General features: G+C 42.8%; 1 protein-coding gene across 1 annotated transcript; it reads left to right on the top strand.

Annotated features, from left to right (window-relative positions):
* Positions 1 to 2943: 2943 nt before the first annotated feature.
* TMEM165 (transmembrane protein 165) lies at positions 2944 to 19842 on the top strand. The gene is given in 7 exon segments (XM_081875895.1): positions 2944 to 2982; positions 2984 to 3316; positions 12462 to 12687; positions 13619 to 13794; positions 14689 to 14871; positions 16840 to 16945; positions 18444 to 19842. Coding segments are annotated over 7 exon segments (1125 nt in total). The 5' UTR covers positions 2944 to 2958; the 3' UTR covers positions 18521 to 19842.
* Positions 19843 to 20763: the final 921 nt, after the last annotated feature.

Raw genomic sequence — 20763 nt, 5'->3', positions numbered from 1 at the left:
GGTGGTGTAATCTTAATAATGGCACAAGAACAACAGTAACAGTTGGAGGTTTTGTTGTTGCTGCTATGCAATAACTTTTTAAAAATAACCCAGCTTTGTTTTTATTTCTCATTTACATTTGGCACTTCCAGTAACAAGAACTGGGCTGCGTTCCTAAAAGGACACCTGGCTTTGCTTCAAGGCTATTTATCCCTGGCACTGTTTCTGGGTGTAAATCAACAGTCTTGTAAACAGAAAAAAATTACTGATTCTGTCAAGTTGTTTGGCTAAGGTTGGCAGGCAAAGATGTATGACGAGACATCGACAAATTAAGGATCCTCCACCCACCTTTCTGGTCAGAAATGTATTGCAGCAGTAAGTGAACAATCCAGTTTGTCACTCAGACTCTATGTCTCCAAAATAAACTGTCAGGGAAGTTGCTGAAGTAACCAAGCTTATGTCAACGTAGCACTTTGCACTCCATAGCCAGAATGTCGGAGCTGCTGAGACCACTCATTGAACTGCATACTTCATCACAATAATGAACAGACAGAGATGTCAGTGGGGCTACTTTAGAGTAGGTAGAGTATTACTGATGGATTTACTGTCACCTCATAACATGGGCTCTCTGGTTCGCTTATACACAAACACAAAATTAAAGCAATATAAAGCAATAGCAACTAGGTAATAAGTCAATTAAAAGAACAAGGACACAATTTAAGCACAATGTTTAAAAACAGTAACATTTGCAGATGGATTGTGTAGCTGCTTACAAGTAGTAACCAAAGAGAATTTGCAGCCCAACCAACCTGTGTTTACCATGAGGTAAGTCTCACTGGCAATATAATTCAGTTCTAGTTATGAATCAATCAATCATTTTATTTGTATGCCGCCTTTCCACAGTTAAAACTGCTCAAGGTGGCTTACAACATATTAAAAACAAACGCATAACTGCAAACATAAAACCAGTTATATATAATAAAACAAAACTTCAAAAAGTACACAACCAAACTGAACAATTTCCAGATCTCTTTCTCTTTAGCGATCACTCATAGCCAAGTAAGATTGTCTTCCATAAACACAGTTTTAACAATGAGTCCGTAAGTGACTGTGGAGGCCAATTCTGGATCCACACATTCTTCTACGGTGGGAACATTGGTTTCTGGGCGGGAGTTGATCACTGTGTGGATTTTCCAAGCATGTCTTCCTCTTAGCACGTTTCTCCCTTGCGTCCTGAGTTTGAGTGTCTTTAAAGCCCATGACACCTTTGGTAAAGGCTGTTCCCCAACTGGAGCACTCACAGGCCAGTGCTTCCCAGTTGTCAGTGTTTATACTACATTTTTTTAGATTTGCCTCAAGACAGTCTTTAAACCTCTTTTGTTGACCACCAGCATTACACTTTCCATTTTTAAGTTGGGAATAGAGTAGTTGCTTTGGAAGATGATGATCAGGCATCCACACATCATGACCAATCCACCAGTACCCCCTCCAACAAATAGCTCTCAACAATACCCCAACCCAAGACGAAGAAATAAACTGTTAGCCTGCATCTGTTTGCATGCATATTTGAAAGCACCTCAAAATGTGCATTCCATGCAAAAGAGTGTGGTGCTGATAGACGGGGTACTTATTCAGAGGTGCATTTATGTCCATAGTTTGCCATAAATATCTGTTTCTCTTATTTGCCATACAAGATGCAGATCTCCTTCACAGGATCAGGGCAACTGAATGCAGATGTTGCCGAGCATCCTAGAACTCCCAACAGCCCCAAGGAAGGATGGCCAATGGCCAGGCATGATGGGGGAGATGCAGCTCCACAACATCTGGCGGAGTCAATGCTTCCCCACGAGACGGGGAGCTGCTTCGAGCAACTTTTCAGAAACTATCCTAAGCCGACGATGGTGCTTTGTCTTCCCTGCTGTTCCTTATCTGTATTGTAAACCTGTCTTTCCGCAAAGAAAGCACCTTGCTTGCTGTTCCCCAGGACAGAAGGAACAGTGACCTGGGATGATGTGCTGCTACACGGTCCGCACCACCATCCCCTATTGTTGTTGTTTAGTCATTTAGTCGTGTCCAACTCTTCGTGACCCCATGGACCAGAGCACGCCAGGCACGCCTGTCTTCCACTGCCTCCCACAGTTTGGTCAGACTCATGTTTGTAGCCTCGAGGACACTATCCAACCATCTCGTCCTCTGTTGTCCCCTTCTCCTTGTGCCCTCCATCTTTCCCAACATCAGGGTCTTTTCCAGGGAGTCTTCTCTTCTCATGAGGTAGTCAAAGTATTGGAGTCTCAGCTTCAGGATCTGTCCTTCTAGTGAGCACTCAGGGCTGATTTCCTTAAGAATGGATAGGTTTGATCTTCTTGCAGTCCACGGGACTCTCAAGAGTCTCCTCCAGCACCATAATTCAAAAGCATCAATTCTTCGGCGATCAGCCTTCTTTATGGTCCAGCTCTCACTTCCATGCATCCCTACTGGGAAAGCCATAGCTTTAACTATACGGACCTTTGTCGGCAAGGTGATGTCTCTGCTTTTTAAGATGCTGTCCAGGTTTGTCATTGCTTTCCTCCCAAGAAGCAGGCGTCTTTTAATTTCGTGGCTGCTGTCACCATCTGCAGTGATCATGGAGCCCAAGAAAGTAAAATCTCGCACTGCCTCCATTTCTTCCCCTTCTATTTGCCAGGAGGTGATGGGACCAGTGGCCATGATCTCATGGATCCCAAGGTGCACAATTTACATTCCACGCCCGGCTCTTTATTTCCCACCCACTTAAACTACCAGAATTCTTGACGAGTCGCGCGGCCCCAGAGGGAGGGGCGGGTTGGAGGGGAAAGCGCCACGTGACCCAGGTAGGGTTAGATAGGTTCGCTCGCTCGCTCTCCCCAGCCCCGCCCCCTTCGAGCGCAGCTCTCTCTCTCTCTTTGCATAGCGGAGATGTTTCGAACATGCTGGTTCCGGCGCCACCAATCAGAGAGGCGGATGCGGAGCAAGGGGGCGGGCCCTGCCTCTGAGGCTTCGGTGGCGTGGCGGAGGGAACAGCTTCGGCGTTGTTTGGTTGAGGGGTCGCGGAGGAGGAAGCGGCTATGGCGGCGGGGAAGCGCCGCCTCCGCTCTCGCTGCCGCCGCCGCGCTTCTTCCTGTTAGCGGGAGAGGACTCGGCGCCGGGAATGGCGGGCCCCGCGCGGCTCCTGCTGCTGCTGCTCCTCGCCGCGCCCTTCGCCGCCTCGGAGCCGGAGAATGGCCAGGACCGGGGGGAGCCGCCGCCTCAGCAGGAGCAGCAGAAGCCGCCGCCGCCTCAGCAGCCGGCGGTGCAAGGGCCGGAGCTGGCCAAGGCCGAGGTGAGGGGAGCGGGCGGCTCGGGGGCCTGGAGGGAGGCTGGCTTCGGCTATTCAGAGCATCCTCCGACTGCATCTCCCCTTTCCCCCCCCCCCAAAAAAATACACGTGTGTGCGCACTCACACGAGACGTTCTTCGGGGCGCGGTAAACGGAGGGCGCTCTCCGCTCCTTGGCGGAGCCCTGACGTGGCTCTCGTGTGTGTGTGGGAGGGAATGAGGAAGAGGAAGAGATCCTGACGGGAGAAGCCAACCTTCGTTTCGGACACGTGTTCGTTGGGGAGTTTCTCAGTGAACGCGTGCTTGCAGCAGCTGCAAGGGGGGAGGGGGAAAGGCTTGGTGGACTTCACTTCATCAGGTTCAGGGAGTGTTATTCCTCCCCATCATGAGTTTACTCGAGGATTTCGTGGTCTTTCCACCCGGCTGTTTTGCTCCTCTTATTCCCTCCCCAGGCCTGTGTGTCTGCCTGCAGGTGCATGTATAAAACCACAGTACCTTTCCACCCAAACGTTTTATAAACTTTTGAGCTGTCTTTGGTGTCCTGCTAAGGCAAGCATGGGGGGCCTTTCGCCCTCCAGATGTTGTTGAACTATAGCTCCCATCACCCCTGGCCAATCTTGCTACAGCTGATGGGAGTTGCAGTTGAGCAACATCTGGAAGGCCAAAGTTTCCCACCACATCTGTGCTGAGAGACTCGTTCATAAAGTTAGGTAATGCATCTATGGGGCTGGGAGATGGTTAAAATGAGTTTTATTGAAAGCCATAGGGATACAATCAGGTACAGAGTACCAGCATAAAATTTCATAATTGTATCAGATTATCGTATCGCCATAATTTTGAAATTTAGTTTCGAGAAGAAAAAGTGGACTGTGTTCCCAGAGTGTTGGCAGGGGAGGTGGGAGCAGGAATCAGTCTTGAAGAAAAAGGTGCTATGGCTTAGACTTGCATAGGAGTCCTATATCTACCAATAAAATCATGGTTGGGGTGCAATGGTTCAACAGAGAATGGAACATATGTTGCATTTGTCCATAGAATTTTCTCAATTATGTAACCTGCATACCTTTGTTCACAAAAGGAGCATGGCCACAAATGGGAGCAGGAGGTGTTAAATGGTCAGATTTTATTTCTGATTACATTACTGAAAACTAGCAGTCTGTGACTGTTAAAAGTATTAGAAGTGTGAGACTTGCTATTTGGCAGTCACTAATGTGCATTAGAACCTCCCACTTTTCCTCCCCACAAATTGATTTCTGCACTGTAGACTTCATTTTGCCACTGTGACCTTAACAGGGTGGTTAAGTAGGGAGCAAGTGATTAATAGTGAAGTGCTGCACTAAAATTGGGATGGGGGATAATTTGCCTGGAAGTTTTCTGTGACTCCACCCTACTTTACGTAAGGAAATTTCAAAGAGGTTGTCTCATTCAATGCCCTACCATTTCAGCCCTTTGCTATCCCTCTCCCTGGAAAGGCTGCTGTGACTTTTAAAACTGGGTGGGAAGTAGAAATTCAAAATGCTAAAACTTTTCTCCAGGAGGCAGGTTTTGTGATGATGGTGGAAATCTTCTCCTGCAGCACTTCTGCTTATTATGCAATGATCTACAACACAGGAGCCTTGCCTGGCCACTTTGTTTGCTAGGAGGCTTGCTGCCCTGAAGAAGTCACACAAAGAGACAGGCAGTTTTTCCATTTTACCTTGGCATGGGGGTGAGGAGAGCTGACTTTGAACCTCTCCTGAAAATCTCCATTGCCTTTCTCTGTTCCCTCTGGCTTTTAGGTAGTTAACACTCATGTTTCGCTCTTTTCTTATAATTTGAGAATGTCTCTACTTCTAGCAAATGCTGCTGTTCTGGTTCCACAGTATTCCTGCTTGATGTGGAAACCATGGCAGCCAGATATTTCTAACATAAATATTGCTTAAGGGCACAAAACTATTCTGTATTTCAAAGATGGAGAATCTGTGACCTTTCAAATTTTGTTGAACATCAGCTCCCTTCAGCCCCACCCAGAATGGGCAATGGTCAGATACAATGGCAATAGTCATTCAGCAACACCTGGAGGACTGAAGTTTCTGCACCCTGCTGTACTTGCAGCAAGTTCAACTTAATGCTGTTGACTATGGGCAACAGAGTTCCCTACTTTGTGCAATCTTGGTCTTATAGGAGCAGCAGCACACACTGGCATATAGAAGCAAATTCAGGTCCTTTTCTGCGCTCTTCTCACTTCTGTGCTTCTGGATAATTTGAAATGACAGGCACTTACGGTACTTCCTGAGCCTATTTTCTCTGTATAAGAATGCTGACTGCCCAAAGGAGGCTGCACGAATTGTTTAACAATCAATCCCTCTTCACAGCGAACTCTGCGAACTAGCTGTGTGAGGCAACTGTCAGCACTCTTAACAAACTGCAGGTCCCAGAATTATTTGGGGGAAGCCATGACTGTTTAAAGTAGTAGGGTACTGTATGGTATAACCTGGTGTAGGTACCATCCTATTCTTATAACCATAAAACACTGTGGCCTCGCTGTTCTCGCTGTGCTTTTAATCTGTGGTTAAATCACAGGTCCTCTTAGTGAATCTCTTGCATAGATCAGGGATAAAGCATGCATCTCTACTTAATAGATACTCTGGTGAGACAATGGGTATTGCTTGCCTTGAGGCTTGTTCAGCTCAGAGACTTAAAATGTGGTGTCTTGTTCTCCAGGTCAAAGAGGAAGCCTCAAGGCAACTTCTCCCTTGCATCAATGAGGAAAATTCAAAGATCTGCCATGTGTACTGTATTTGTTGTTGGTCTTCAGGATGCTTGCTTGGATTATCCATTGAGATCCTTCAGAATATAGTACTACCTAAGTTATTCATTTTAAATAATGTATAAAACACAGGGTACTTAGGGCCACTTTGCACTTTATACTGGAGTGTGCTTGCCACTGGTATGTTATGTGCATTCTATCAGTGTTTCATGTCTGTCTCTGTTGACACTTTGTGCATGAGCTGCCACAAACAGTCAGGGTAGCCGCAGCAAAAACAATTGCAGTCTAAAGTGTGAAGCAAGCCTTACAAATATTGGTGCAGGTTCAGTTGAAGGAGTGAGCTAAATGCATTGTTTTTGTTTAGCTCAGTTTGGCATCCTGGAGACTAAAGTGTTGCCAAACTGCACAATCAAGATGACAAGCCTTCCTCATTGTCTCAGACCACTGTGACTTCTTGGCAGCCTTGAGGGGTGGAGAGGTTTTGGTGAACTTTTTGTCACAAAGTTCACAAATGGTAACAGTTCAAATTCTGTTAACATAAAACATTCCTTCTCCATTTTTTCCTATCGACAATTGATTAATAAATTCCTGAACATGTCTAGTTGGTTCTGCTTGCAGGGGATGTCATAACGATTGCTTGTGCTTTTTATTAGACTATCAGTTCATTGGTAGGTTGATGGCAGGGTTTGAAATTAGCAGGGCGCAAGGTGCATTTTGCGCCTAAAGATTCTCTATTTGCGAGCACTTTAAAAAGTCTGGGTGCCATTTTTTGCACCTGGCTGACACTCAAGGATTACTGAAATGCATGTGCTTTGAAGCCTCAAAGGATATGTTAAGGATACAATATGTTAAGGAGTTTAACAATAAAGAGTAGAGTGTGTTGAAAACTGAAGTATGGTACCAATATTTTTATTGTAAACACTAATTTCTTTTGTATTAACAATTTCTGCTAAAAGAGTGATATTAACAATGTATCAATTATGTGAATTGTGTATTAATTCATTCTTATCAAAATAATAAATAAAAAGTGTTGCTGACCACTGCCCCCCAGTGGCGACTAGACATTCTGTTTTGGCACCTACAACCCAGGTCCCAGAAGCCATTTGGCTCCTAGCTTTTCTGTCCCAGTTTCTAACTGGCACTGTGTTAGGAACCCTGTCACAATTCCCATACAGTGCTGTAGCCATTCAATAGCTCTTGTGGCACAATTAAAACTTCTTGTTGTAAAATAGAAAATGTCATTTATTGTGTTCACTTTAATCAAGGGATTAGTAATTAGTAAAGCACAGTACAGGTAAATTCCCTCAGGCTAAAATTAACCCTTTAATAAGGTGAGAATAGTGTGCTTAAGAGAAACCAGTAATTTAGAAGTTAAAATTGCTTGAGCAATGCAAAAATGACTCAGGAGCAATGCAAAAATGACTCATAAAAAGAAGCTGAGATTCTATAGCTCCACACTGTATGTGACTTAAAGCTTTCATGCCCCTGAAATACAGCTTAAACATGATGCAATTTATCTTTTTGGAAAATACGGCTACTGAGTCCAAGCAACCCATAAGTATTATCTTTATCTACAAATCCAGTTTTCCGTGTTACTCCTGATTTTCACCTTTCCTTGACGGTTGTGTCATCAGTGACAAAGGGCTGGTAGGGTGAAACATTTTCTACATACATCCTGATCTTTATTTTTATTTTTTAAAGAAAAGAGAGCTTTACAGTTTAAAACTTCATTCATATTAAGAGTGAAATCTAGGCAACTTAAATTTTACCTTGAGTTCTTTGAGTTCTTCTGAGTTTGAGCAATAGGATAGGATTTGGACTTGATGGATCTGTTAGATTCAGAGTGTATGGGGTCACTGTCTTGATCTTACCTTCAGTGGAATTTAAAATTTTTCCCTGTAATATCTGATAAGGGATGTTGTTTTAGAATCTCCTGACCTTAAAGGAATGCCACTTTCCACACTTGTCTGTACACTCCAAGTACCCGCTTTATCAGACGTAATATGGGTGATTCATAAGGTTACAATGAAGTGCGGTATAGTAATTCATGAAGTAATTCATAAAGTACGGCAAATCTGGGGTTGCTGAAGTGGTTGAAAAGTTGTACGTGGGATGAGTTTGGCATAGACGTAAACAGAAATCTCTCCAGGGTGACTGGAACCTAAGCTTTGTAATAAGGGGGAGAGATGGCAGCTCAAGGTAAAATACCACAAATATGTGATCAGCTGAGTGTAGATGACTCAAAGTCTGAAGTGCAAAATATAGAGCTACTTCAGGTAGCTTGCAATGATAAATTATAACTGAGTGATTAAAACATTAAATATTAACAGGAATGCCAGGGCACAGAAAATATGCTGAAGTGGTTGGAAGTCTTGAGGTCAATTTTGAAGTGATCTTTGTGTACTTATGTATGTGAAGCAAGATACAAAAAGTGGTGTGAAGTGCTCTTAAGTTTTTCACCCAAAATTACCGGTAGTCCATAAATGAACAGTTGTCTTGTAATGCAGCACAATGTCTACTGGACAACACTGTTCTGATCTGTTGGTGTCTACAATAGATTTAGCTACATATGGTCTTTACTTCTCTTTCTCACATATGTGTTAACTTGATGTCACATTCCAGCCATTTAAATGGCATCATTTAAAACTCTTGGGTAACTGTGATTGTTGCCACAGTAGTACTGATGTGTTGATAATTGTAGCAGGAGTACGTTTTGACATCACTTAAGTCAGGCATGGCCAAACTTTTTTTTTTTTTAATAATATTTATTAAAATTTTCCAGAATAACAAGGAAAGATAGAAAGCAAAGACAAATATAGTTTTCCCTTAATTTCAATGACATCTTTCCCGGACTTCCCCCTCCCCTCCCCCTCTTGTATTCCATTTCCCTTAAATTGATTCCACAAATTCTTACCCCAAATTTTAAAGCCTTATTGTAATTTTAACTAACCCATTTATTCCAAATTAATTTATCTTATTTATCTTAATTAACCATTTCTCCTTATATTTTATATAATTCCCTAAAATCGACCCCAATTCCCTTCCACGAATTCCCCTAATTTCAAAGAACAGACAAGAAAAAAAGAAAAGAAAGAAAAAATATGTAATTTTACAGCTTTTGGGTTCCAGATCTCCCCCCCCCCCATATTCCCCGGTTCCGATCCCCAAAGTTCATCCATTGTCTACTGCCAGCCTGGTGTATCCACGTCTATATCTCAGCTCCACTTTGCCGTCTTTTGATAGCTTTTAATTTTAGAAAGTCCAATCTCGGGGAAACTCTCAGAAAAGATCATTCTTCTTCCATCCAGACCTCTGTATTTAAGAGTCTAAGTCAAATTCTGTTTCCTGATCCTTATTAAAGTCTGGATGTTCCAAGTACTCCAACTTCGAATTTAGTCCAGCTCTTATTACTCAGGTTGCTTTTTCCTGTTCTGCCACAGAAACCTTCTAATTCAGAAACTTCTTGTTCTCCACAGAGGCTTTTGTTATTCAGGAACATAAACTTACGTCAAGTCCCTTCCTTTCTTCAATAGATAAATCCATTGTCTCCTTTAGTATAGAAACCTCTGTAGACAAAATAATTCTTCATTTTTGCAGCTTTCCCAAGAGATAACAAATCCTGCTCAAATTCCTGGTATTTTCCACTTGCTGCTACTGTTGCAATGTCCCGGCCTCCCTCTAGAGGGAATATGGTAACTTAATTTCTTTCCAGATCAGACCCAAAAGTCAAATAACTTGTTGCCTTTATTTCCAGTAATTTATGTCCAAATTGTAACAAATCTAACCAGCAAAGCCATCGTAACAAAGTTCTCTTTTATTTTCCTGCTTTGACAGCTACTTTGACAGCTGTCAAAGTTTCTGTGTCTCTTCGCCAGTCTCTCATAACGGATCATTCCCGGTTCCCGGGGGGGGGGGTTGCACTTCAGCTCCCACAAACCAATCTTCTCCTCCAGCACAATTATTGTAATTTCCCTTCGTGAAATTAAATTCTTTTTCAAATAAGCAAGTTCATCTCTCGATCTTAGTTGTCAAATCCTTGCGTTAAGCCATCTACAACGGGGGGGGGGCGCGGACTTCCTTTTTGCACCCCCCCCCGCTCGCTCCAAATTCATAGATCAAATTTCCCTTTTAAGTCCAATGAATTTACTCATGGGTTGTTCTTTTTAATCCAAATCCAAAATTTCCGAAGAAGTCGTTGCTCTCCGCCGAATGGCATGCGGCTTCGCTGGGCAGGGGAAGCAGTGGACTCATAGCACCACACCCCCCCCCCGTCACCCGCTCCGCAGCCTTTAAAAAGGCTCCTTCGCGGGTTGGGGGGGCGCTAACGGTGCCCGCCGAGTCACCAAGTCCATGGGCATCTCCGCCCATGGTTTTTGAGGGTCCCCGCGTCGCCGGCGCGGCAGGACCCGACCCCTACCCAGCAGACTCCCTCCGGAGCTCGGAGGGAGTCCGCCATTCGGCGATGGCGCCGACCCGGAAGTCCCAGGCATGGCCAAACTTGGCCCTCCAGTTGTTTTGGGACTACAGTTCCCATCACCCCTGACCACTGGTCCTGTTAGCTAGGAATGATGGGAGTTGTAGTCCCAAAACAGCAGGAGGACCAAATTTGGCCATGCCTGACTTAAGGGATCATCAAGTCTGATGCAATTAAGAATGTTGCAGTTCAATTTGGAAGACCTGGCTATGTTTTCATTTAGTCCTGAAGATCACTGAGGAATGTTGGGCACTAAAGTGTTTCCCTGAACTACACCAGAGGCTAAAATGAGGTGACCCTATATCTGCCATTCCAGGCTATCTGGAGGAAAGTTGGCATGCAAATATGACAAAGCAGCAAACTGGTAAGCAGGGATGTGAAACATTAGTACAGTAGTGTGTTCTAATGTATGTAAAATCTAGTTTACCAAATACAGTATCTGCCTATGGGCATCTCTTCAACTGCAGTCTATTGTCAAGAAGAACATAAAAATGTTTTTCTTTACAATTCTGTTAACTATTCAAATTGATAAAAAGTTAAGACCAACACATTGTTAACCTTCAAATTTTCCGCTGAAGAAATTACTGCATTTGGGGTGGGGGTGGGGGGGTGGGATGGCTATTCTTCTGGTACAAAATGGTAGCTCTGCAACTTATCTCTCAGCTGGTGTAATTGACATCAGTATATAATCATGAAACATTTCATTCTCAGGTTCAAGTTTGTTGACAGTCTCAAGTGGTCCTACCCTAAGGAAGAGGCATTTTAGTAGTGGGGCACGAGAGCTGAAAATAATGCCAGTATATTTCACATCTGGCAACCAATGTGCCCCTTGGGTTTCAGATAGTACATGGGTAGACAAGTCTAAAAAGCCCGGGACACAAATTTTCACAGCTCTCCAGTGGCTATGGTGGCTCATTTACCAGAAGTAATGTATTTAGCATTAACTCTGGAAATGTATACTTGATTCTGACCAAACTAAGCCTCCTAGGTTTCCAGGTGTGATTTTTTTTATATACCCCAGCTCTCCTACCCCTCTGTATAGAGAAGGCTTCAAAATGCCTTGTTGTGCAGCAGAATGAATTATTTTAATTACTGATAAGCGCATATACTTTGAAAAGTCTTGTATCTGTATCCATATATGACAGGCTAATCATGCACTGTACTTGAATAGCAAAATTGCAGAGTTTACATGAATCATTTGCCAGAATATTGGGAAACATGGGCAGCTGAAGATTTAAACACTAGTATCATTATTAACTTCAGTTCTTTTTCCCTTGTTTGTTTCTGAAAAATCATTCCTTAGTATAATATTTACCCCAAAAAAATCATGATTAAGCAGCTAAATAGCATAAGTTAGTTAATAGAAGACATAGTTTGCAGCAAGTAGCAAGATATGAAAACGTATTGAAGTAAAATGTACAGGCATTCACCCTAACATGTGATGGATTAAATTGAGGCCAAGAGCATGCAGGCAAACCCTTCCCCCACTGTCCTCAGGTGAACTGGCTTCTCTGTGATAATCATGCAAATATCTGAAAAGTTCTGAAGAGTTTTTAAAATGACATTGAGTGAATGCTCTTAGAGACTGTCCTTGTAATCAGAAATTCCGATAAATCAGGTTTCCCAGTCTTTGGAAATTTTTAAAGTATATTGACCTGCTTTTTGAAAACAACAACAACCCTTCAAACCGATGCACTTACTGTGCCCTGGGACTTTATGGTGAAGTGCAGCTAAGAAATCAATAAATAATTTGATTTCTTAATCAGTTAGCACACCCAAGGTTATTTGGGTTGTGGCTTACGTGCAGGTTTCTGTCCCCGGTTTAACCCAATGCAAGTTTAGTTTACTGACCGCAGCTAGTGCAATAAGAAAATCTATAGAATAGATGGATTTGGGTGAGAGAAATAAAACTTTTTTCTTTCCTCCCCAGAAAGGACCTACTCCAGTGGCTCCCATCCATTCTGTTAGTGAAGACTCCGGGGATAAGACGAACCTGGGATTTATCCATGCATTCGTGGCTGCTATATCGGTCATCATTGTCTCTGAACTTGGTGACAAAACTTTCTTCATTGCAGCCATCATGGCAATGCGTTACAACCGGTTAACAGTGCTCGCTGGGGCTATGCTTGCCCTGGGGTTGATGACATGTTTATCAGGTAGGTGCTGTAGCTTCTCTGTCCTGGAACATATGTAGGAAAACTGCAAACAGTGACACATATATGTGGAGAAGACAGTCAGGCCTTGCTTTTGTGTCTTCTGTCCTACAAAAGAATTTCCCCTTCCTCTGCTGCCTCCGAAAATATGCTCCAGAGAATTGGAGGAACCTCCAGAACAGCATGACATGTGGCAATAGGAACTGAAGTGGGGCTGGTGGGATCTGGGTGTGGGACGGGGATGGGGACCCTTCTATCTGTATCCAGTTTGCAAAATGGGAGCTTCCCCTGGATCTGACTGACTCTCATGAATGGAAGGAATCCTTTCATTTGTGGAACGGTGGACATGAATCCACCCCATTGTGTTTTTGCTAACGTGTTCTATTTAACTAAAATCATGCCAATGTTACTGTCAGCTATTGTGTGAGTTAAAGTGTCTTGGGTAGCAAGGATGGGAAATATTTCTGGCCAAGGAATTAGAGACCTGCTGCAACCACTCACATAAGACATTTAATCCAATTCACCAAGGCAACTTCTTATATAAATGGTTTGAAAAATAGATTGTGTACATGAAGAAAGCAACTCTTAAATACTGCCTTGCTAGACAGTGGTTCATGCCTTATGTTTTGCATCAAATCTGGCAGAAAGATGGCAAGTTAGACCTAAAGGAAGGTGTATTCTGGACGAGTTTCATGAATTGCCCTAGAATGGGAATGTAGTTTTAATGGTTCAGTATGTTGTATCTTTTGATGTTAGCTGCCCTGGGCTCCTTTTTGGGAATGAGGTATACATCCGACCAAATAAATTAAGAGCTCCCTGAATTAGCAGAGAATCTAATTTTCTGTTAACCAGCTTGCAACCTGAATTAGGTTTAGGGAGTGAGCAAAGTCAACCTCACAGGTAGCCTGAAATATTTTTGTTTTTCCACTCCTAGTTTTATTTGGCTATGCCACCACAGTAATCCCCAGAGTTTACACCTACTACGTGTCGACAGCACTCTTTGCAATTTTTGGCATCCGAATGCTCCGGGAAGGCTTGAAGATGGGTGCAGATGAGGGTCAGGAAGAGCTGGAGGAAGTTCAAGCAGAACTCAAAAAGAAGGATGAAGAAGTAAGTTGAAGTATATAGAGCATGTGTACACCCTGCAGAGTATCTTTGTGAAATCAGGAAGTCTAGGGAAAGTAGCCAGATATTTAGCTACACCTGTTCCCAAATGGAATTGATACACCAGATATATAGCTCTTGCATGATGTAGCAAAATATATCCTCTGCCTCCTGCAGTATGTTTAACAGCTGACTAAAACAGAGTTGTGCTACAAGAGCAAGAGAAGAAAAACTCCTGGATACAAATTTCAGTAAGAAAGAAATTGAAGTATTTTAACTGAGATTGTTCTACTAACCTCTGTAGGTTGTATGTTCTTAGTTTTGGTGGTGAGAACCTATTAGTAGGTTATTGTGCTATATATTGTACAGTCCTTCAATGGTTACTTCTGGCTTGGTTTCAATACAGTTTTTGTATTCTAAGAGCCAGAAGTTTTGTTAAGTTGTTTAGATAACATCTCCTCATTTCAGGATATTTTCATTATTATTATTGTTGGTATATAAGTGCAGAACTTCAAACAGTAAACATTATCAGAATTGTTGTGCTTTATTAATCATTTCTGAAATCGCTAGTACGAAATAGATTTGGCATTCTGCTTTAGCTCTCATTTTAAACTCATTACCATCTCAGAATGGTCATAGGAGAACTATACTGGTTCTGACTTAAGTGTTAATATTTATTCACCCAAATTGCTAATATATATTAGTCACTAGGCCTTTCCAATAGATTCTGGGTGAACTGAATTGACTAAGTCTTTGTGATAAATGCTGCCATCTGAGTTATATGTAAAAAAATTTAGTGTTCTGATAATTGATGTATGTGCTACTTACACGTAGCTCCTTACTTATACATAGGAGCGAGTTAGCTCCTATTCTTTTCTAACATCCGCCTTTTGCTTCTAGCTCCAGAGAACAAAACTATTAAATGGACCTGGAGATGTGGAAACAGGAACAGGCCCTGCTATACCTCAAAGAAAATGGCTGCACTTTATCTCTCCAATTTTTGTGCAAGCTTTTACTTTAACGTTCTTAGCTGAATGGGGCGACCGCTCTCAGTTAACCACAATAGTTCTTGCAGCAAGAGAGGTGAGTGAAATGCATAAGATGTATCTAATCAAAGAGCAACATTCTCAAGAACCAATAATAGAACCATAGAATTGTAGAGTTGGAAGGGATCTGAGGGGGTCATCTAGTCCAGACCCCAGCAATGCAGGAAACTCAATAAAAGCATCTATGACAGATGCCCCCCCCCAACCTCTGCCTAACAGCTCTTATTGCCAGAAAGTTCTTCCTGAAGTTTAGTTGGAATCTCCTTTCTTGTAACTTGAATCCATTGGTTTGGCACCAGGTTGGGGGAGGCTGTCTTCAAGAACTTGTTTTTAGTGGGGTAAAACTGCTAAGCTTACTAAATAAAATACCGTATTTTTCCTTCTATAACACACAGATTTTTTCTCCTAAAAAGGAAGGGGAAATGTCTGTGCGTGTTATTGAGCAAATGTGTGGTCCCTGGAACCAAATGGCGCGAGGGGAGGCAAAATAAATCAAGCAAAAATCAAATCACACGTCTCGGAGAAGGGAAACCTGAAAAGAGGAAACGGCTGCTTTCCTGCAATCTGCCTCAGGGTCTTACTGCCCACCCACCTCTGTTTCCTTGCTGTGTTTGCTCAAACGGAACAAAGAGCAGGGAAAGCCCCTCCCCTCCAGGCAAGCAGAGGGGAAAGCAGAGTGTCGTCTCTGTGCTCCGTGCTGCTGAAAACATGCAGGAGGGAGAGAGAGAGAGAGAGAGAGCTAGCTGGCTGGCTTGGGTGGGTAGGTGAGGGAAAACTTTTGCCTTCCTTTCCTCCCTCCCGTTATACCCCTCTCCTGCATTCTTAGCCAGCTGCTTCTCTGCACACCCCTCTCGTGCTCCTTGTCCGTTCTGTGTTTTTCCTTCCCTCCCCACTTAAAATGTGGTTAAAAAGCATGGATCCACATGGATCCTCAGGATCTTTGCATTTGGGTCACCCCAAATTCACCATCAGATCACATAGCATGTCCATGGCTACAGCCTGCCCCCCCAAAATCACGCACCCACTGTTGCCTGGGGCTGCAATGGTGCAAAAACGTGGTTACAAAGCATGGATCCACAGGGATTCTCAGGATTTTTGCATTGGGTCAGCCCAAATTCACCATCAGAGCACATGTCTGTGGCCACAGCATGAAGCACAAAAATGATACATCCACTGTTTCATTCAGAATGTTTTTTCCCTTGTTTTCCTCCTCTAAAAACGATGTGCGTGTTATGGTCAGGTGCGTGTTATAGAGCGAAAAATACGGTAGGTGCAGGCACACATATTAATGTATCTGTATTTATATTTTCAGGCATTATAAAGTAGAATGGGGTTGAAAGTTTGTCCAAAGGCTAAATAATCCGAGGTTGATTTTAGACAGTAGCCTCTGAAACAGTCATTATATATGCCACATTCCAGTCACGGGTGTAGCTCAAAGTTGGTCTGGACACCCTGTACAGGTTCATCCTCTCTCTCATGGGACACACTCTGCTGATCTGTGCAAATCTGTGCCTCCTCTGCTGATCTGTGCAAATCAGCTTAGGAGGAAGGCTAACACTGCGGCTACCTTTTCCTTTTTGCTTCCACCAGCAAAATTGGTAGGAGCACATGGGACCAGAGAGGAAAAAATTGCCTAGGTGCTATATCAGCCCCTAAACTGGGAGTGAGCCACCACTGCTTAAGCATTATCACGATTCTATCTTTAAAACAGAAGTGGGTATTTAAATGAGTTGGGGAAAAAACAATTATCATTTAATGAGGGGGTGAGTGTTGTATTGGCAGTAACTGGAAATGGTCACACTTTTTTGCTTTTATCCCAGGAAACAGCTGCCCAATAAAATCACCCTGGTCATTAACCCCAACTTTTGAAGTGGTTGACAGTCTTCTCGTAATGTGGCTTTGTCTGATCAAGCCCCTTGAATGCATTAATACCTCCTTGATAAGGTGCTGTAGAGAGCTGTAGCTTTTAAACTGCATTGAAAGTTGACCGTGTGTATTTGTACAGGATCCCTATGGTGTGGCAGTAGGTGGAACAGTTGGCCATAGCTTATGTACTGGCCTAGCGGTGATTGGAGGAAGAATGATAGCACAAAAAATATCTGTTCGGACTGGTAAGTAAGCCCTTGATTGGAAGCTGATTTGCCTAATAATTGCAAAGCGAGTGGAATTTCAAACTTGGATTAATTAGGGGCTGAAAGTAGTGAGAGGGATGTGTTGAATGCGTGTAATGAGTTACTATGTTCTACTTACATTTGAGCTAGAGGGTTGCATCAAAACAACTGTTTTTTCCTGCATGAACACTCAAGACAGCTATAGTCATGCTTGTGCTCATAGGCACCAGACAATATGCAGCCTGCATGCTGCTGATACTATAATTTTAGTGTCTGCACCCTATCTCTCTCTTTTTTTAAAAAAAACTTGTTACTTGAATGGTGTTACAGATTTTAATAAGTTTACACCAGCAGCTGCTTCAAATATGATCTGGGTGGCCCTCTCCCTTTTAAGAAGTTTGTGTTAAATGGCTCCTCACAAAATAGTGGCAGTTTCCATTATGCAAGTACAGAGTGGCAGCTACAGGGAGATAAAGCCACATAACATTAGCCATACAATAATACTTTTATTAAGCGGCCATTGGTTTAATCTCTAAAAGACAAGGCTATAAAACCCAAACTGAGTTGGGTAGGGCCAAATTTCCCATTCTCTAGAAGCAGGGTTGCGGGTGGCGCTGTGGGTTAAACCACAGAGCCTAGGACTTGCTGATCAGAAGGTTGGCTGTTTGAATCCCTGTGACAGGGTGAGCTCCCGTTGCTCGGTCCCTGCTGCTGCCAACCAAGCAGTTCAAAAGCACGTCAAAGTGCAAGTAGATAAATAGGTACCACTACAGCGGGAAGGTAAATGGTGTTTCTGTGTGCTGCTCTGGTTCGCCAGAAGCAGCTTAGTCATGCTGGCCACATGACCCAGAAGCTGTACGCCGGCTCCCTTGGCCAATAAAGCAAGATGAGCGCCACAACCACAGAGTCGTCTGCGACTGGACCTAATGGTCAGGGGTCCCTTTACCTAGAAGCTCACAGGCTGTGTGAGGAACTTTCCACCAGTTCCACCTTGATGTTAGGACATGAACTGCCCTACCTCTTTGTCATGTATACTGCCCGCTAGAAAAAAGTATGTTCACTTTTCAAGAAAATGAAAAGCTGCACTGTCAGAAGTCAATTTCTCCTGTCTGCTGGTTTTGCTCCCTGGTGTGAGCCCAAAGGCTTATCTTTAAGAACTTGTTCCATGTGAACCACATCATGGGTACTTCCAATTGTGAGCAAGCGTGCTGGTCTGCGTACAAGCATGCTTGTGACTTCTTGAGTCTGAACATGCTTGAATTGTGTGTGCAATACAGGGGCCATGTGGCGTCTCTTGGCTGAGGGCAGTGAAAGACTTGTCACAATTCTGCAAGATCTGGAAACAGCTTAATGGGTGCATCAGTGCTTTAAGGCAAATGGGTGCTCTAAGTTGTTTATGGGATGAAAGAGAGCCCTTAGATACAGAGTGAACTTTGTCCTTCTGATCTAATCACCATCTCTCTCTCTCTCTCTCTCTCTCTCTCTCTCTCTCTTACAGTGACAATCATAGGAGGCATTGTTTTCTTAGCATTTGCATTTTCTGCACTATTTATAAGCCCAGATGCTGGTTTTTAACAAGAGATTTCCCCCGTTCCTTGAAAGAGCAAGAATTAGGAGCAACAAACCTACCCTTGTATTCCTGTATATAGTGTACAGCTATTAGTGAAACAAGCACTGAAGATGGGATGCTGTAACTTTTATAGTAACATTTAGTTTGGTATACTTTGTGGACACAATCTGTGCTGGAGAACATGCATAATCTATATATTTGGGACTCAAATAATATGTTTGCTTACTGTAGCTGACTCAGGTAAACTGAGATCCACCTTCTGAAATTTTATGAGGTTTGCTACTTCATCTGCGGATCACCACTAGCCATTGCTGAAAGATCCCCATTCTGGACGAATTGCTGCTGCCTTTGGCTTGCAGTTATGCCTTACCAAGTGTCTAGTACAAAGTATTGCGGAGAACCTTTTGCCTCCGACCTTGCAGCCCAAGTACACCATTCCACAATCAATAATGAATACCAGGAAATCTGAAATCTGCACTTAGGACTAACTCGCTTCCTCAAGGATTTGTGAATTCAGTTTGTAACTGAATTGTAGAAAAATCAGGATGTTTTGGTATCAAGTATGCTGATTCAGAATTCAAATGTATTCAAGTACACAATCTAGCCAGAGAGTAACCAAATAAAATTCCTCTTTTTTTTGTATTTATACTAAACATTCACTGCTTTTTCAGATTAAAGTACTTACTAAGGTGTTGATTGTTTTTCTTTTAGAAATTAAAAAGGTAAACAGGGAGAACATGAATAAATTTAGGTGTCTTCTGTTTTAGAAATGTAGTTGCTTTGACTGCTTAGCTTAATTCAGAGGAAGTTATTGTGTAGTATTTCTACTTGGTTGGGGGGGCACTTTTATCCTACAGGCAATCATTTTGGCTACATTCAGTGTCTAGTCTGGACAAATATTTCTGTGATTCCTTGTGGTTGCTACTGTGTTTAAATCATTCAGTCATTTCTGTAATGATTCTTAAGCAGATCGTTTGAGGAGTTTCAGTCGTCTAATACTGTGTCTTTGACAGACTGCTGTGAAGACAATATAAATATCTCTGGGTACTGAGTAAGTGCAGTAGTTCTCCATTCTTCATATATAAGCATCATGTCTGGAATAGTAAACTTGTGCTTACATATGAAGTATGAGGAAATTATTGCAGAATTAGGAAACAAAGCATCATCCAGAGGTAGTCTTAGCCCTTAAATGAGAGAGGTTCAAGCACACGTTTTACATCAGCTAGCTAGAAGACCAGATGAAATAGCCAAAGACTTAAGAATTACTGTAAGTAATATTTTATCAGGATGGAAAGATTACTTGAAACAATAAACTGTATAAAGGTGACTTGATTATTCTTGTTTCTATTCCTATGGTTCTCCAAAGCAGTACAGAAATTTAGCCCACGGGCCAGAAGCGTCTAAATTTTAAGAATAGCTGTCTGCTCTCTCTAGTCCATGGATGGTGACCTTTTTCAGTCTAGTGGCAGCATTCTCTTGAGGTGTGTCCTAGTTCAGTGACCCATTCCTGGCAGCTCTCAAGGAGCAGCTAGTGTGGGCACCTCTCTGTCTTAAGTGGGAAGTACCTCTCTCAGACTAGAAGTTCAGCTGCTGTTCCTGAATAAAAGTTTTTGCTGCTTCAAGGACAGAATTGATGTCTAAAACAATTATTAAGTTGTGTGCACTTTGAAATTGCTGCAACCTCCAGATGATGATGGATTCCAACTCGTAAAAGTCCCAGCTGGGATGACAGCAACACCCAGAAGACCAAAATCTCCCTACACCTGACCTAGGACAAAGACTTAGCTGCAATTTGCAATGTAGCCACCGTTGCTAGTTTTCAACATGAGAGGCTGCTAGAGCAAAGGTATAACCTGGCATTCCATTTATTTGAGGGATGGCAGACAGGCATCCTTTGCTTTGCTGATTTTTACCTGCAATGTACAGCCACAGTGTCACATTTGATGTATTCAGAGGCATGTATTTTAACTTTTCATGGAGTGTCTGTGAGATGCCTCTTAGTCTGAACTAAAATAATGGCATCCTAGAATGTAACTCTGGAGTTCAAACACTTGGGAGGACAGGGTTGTTGGGAGACATGTGCAAAAAGGACGCCAGCGTGATTGTGGAAAAGATTCCACAAAAGGAAGTTTGAAAGCCATTTGTTCATATTATCAAAACATACTTCATTTAGCTTGTTTGAAATGCATCCCCTGCATAGGATTTTTAAAATGCCCAGAACATTGAGAAGCAACTTCCTCTTTAGGAA

This window comes from Podarcis erhardii, assembly GCF_964252035.2.
Source record: "Podarcis erhardii genome assembly, chromosome: 9".
NCBI classification, from domain to species: Eukaryota; Metazoa; Chordata; class Lepidosauria; order Squamata; family Lacertidae; genus Podarcis; species Podarcis erhardii.
Note: the sequence above shows the minus strand (reverse complement) of the source record. Positions and strands in the feature narration are given on the sequence as shown.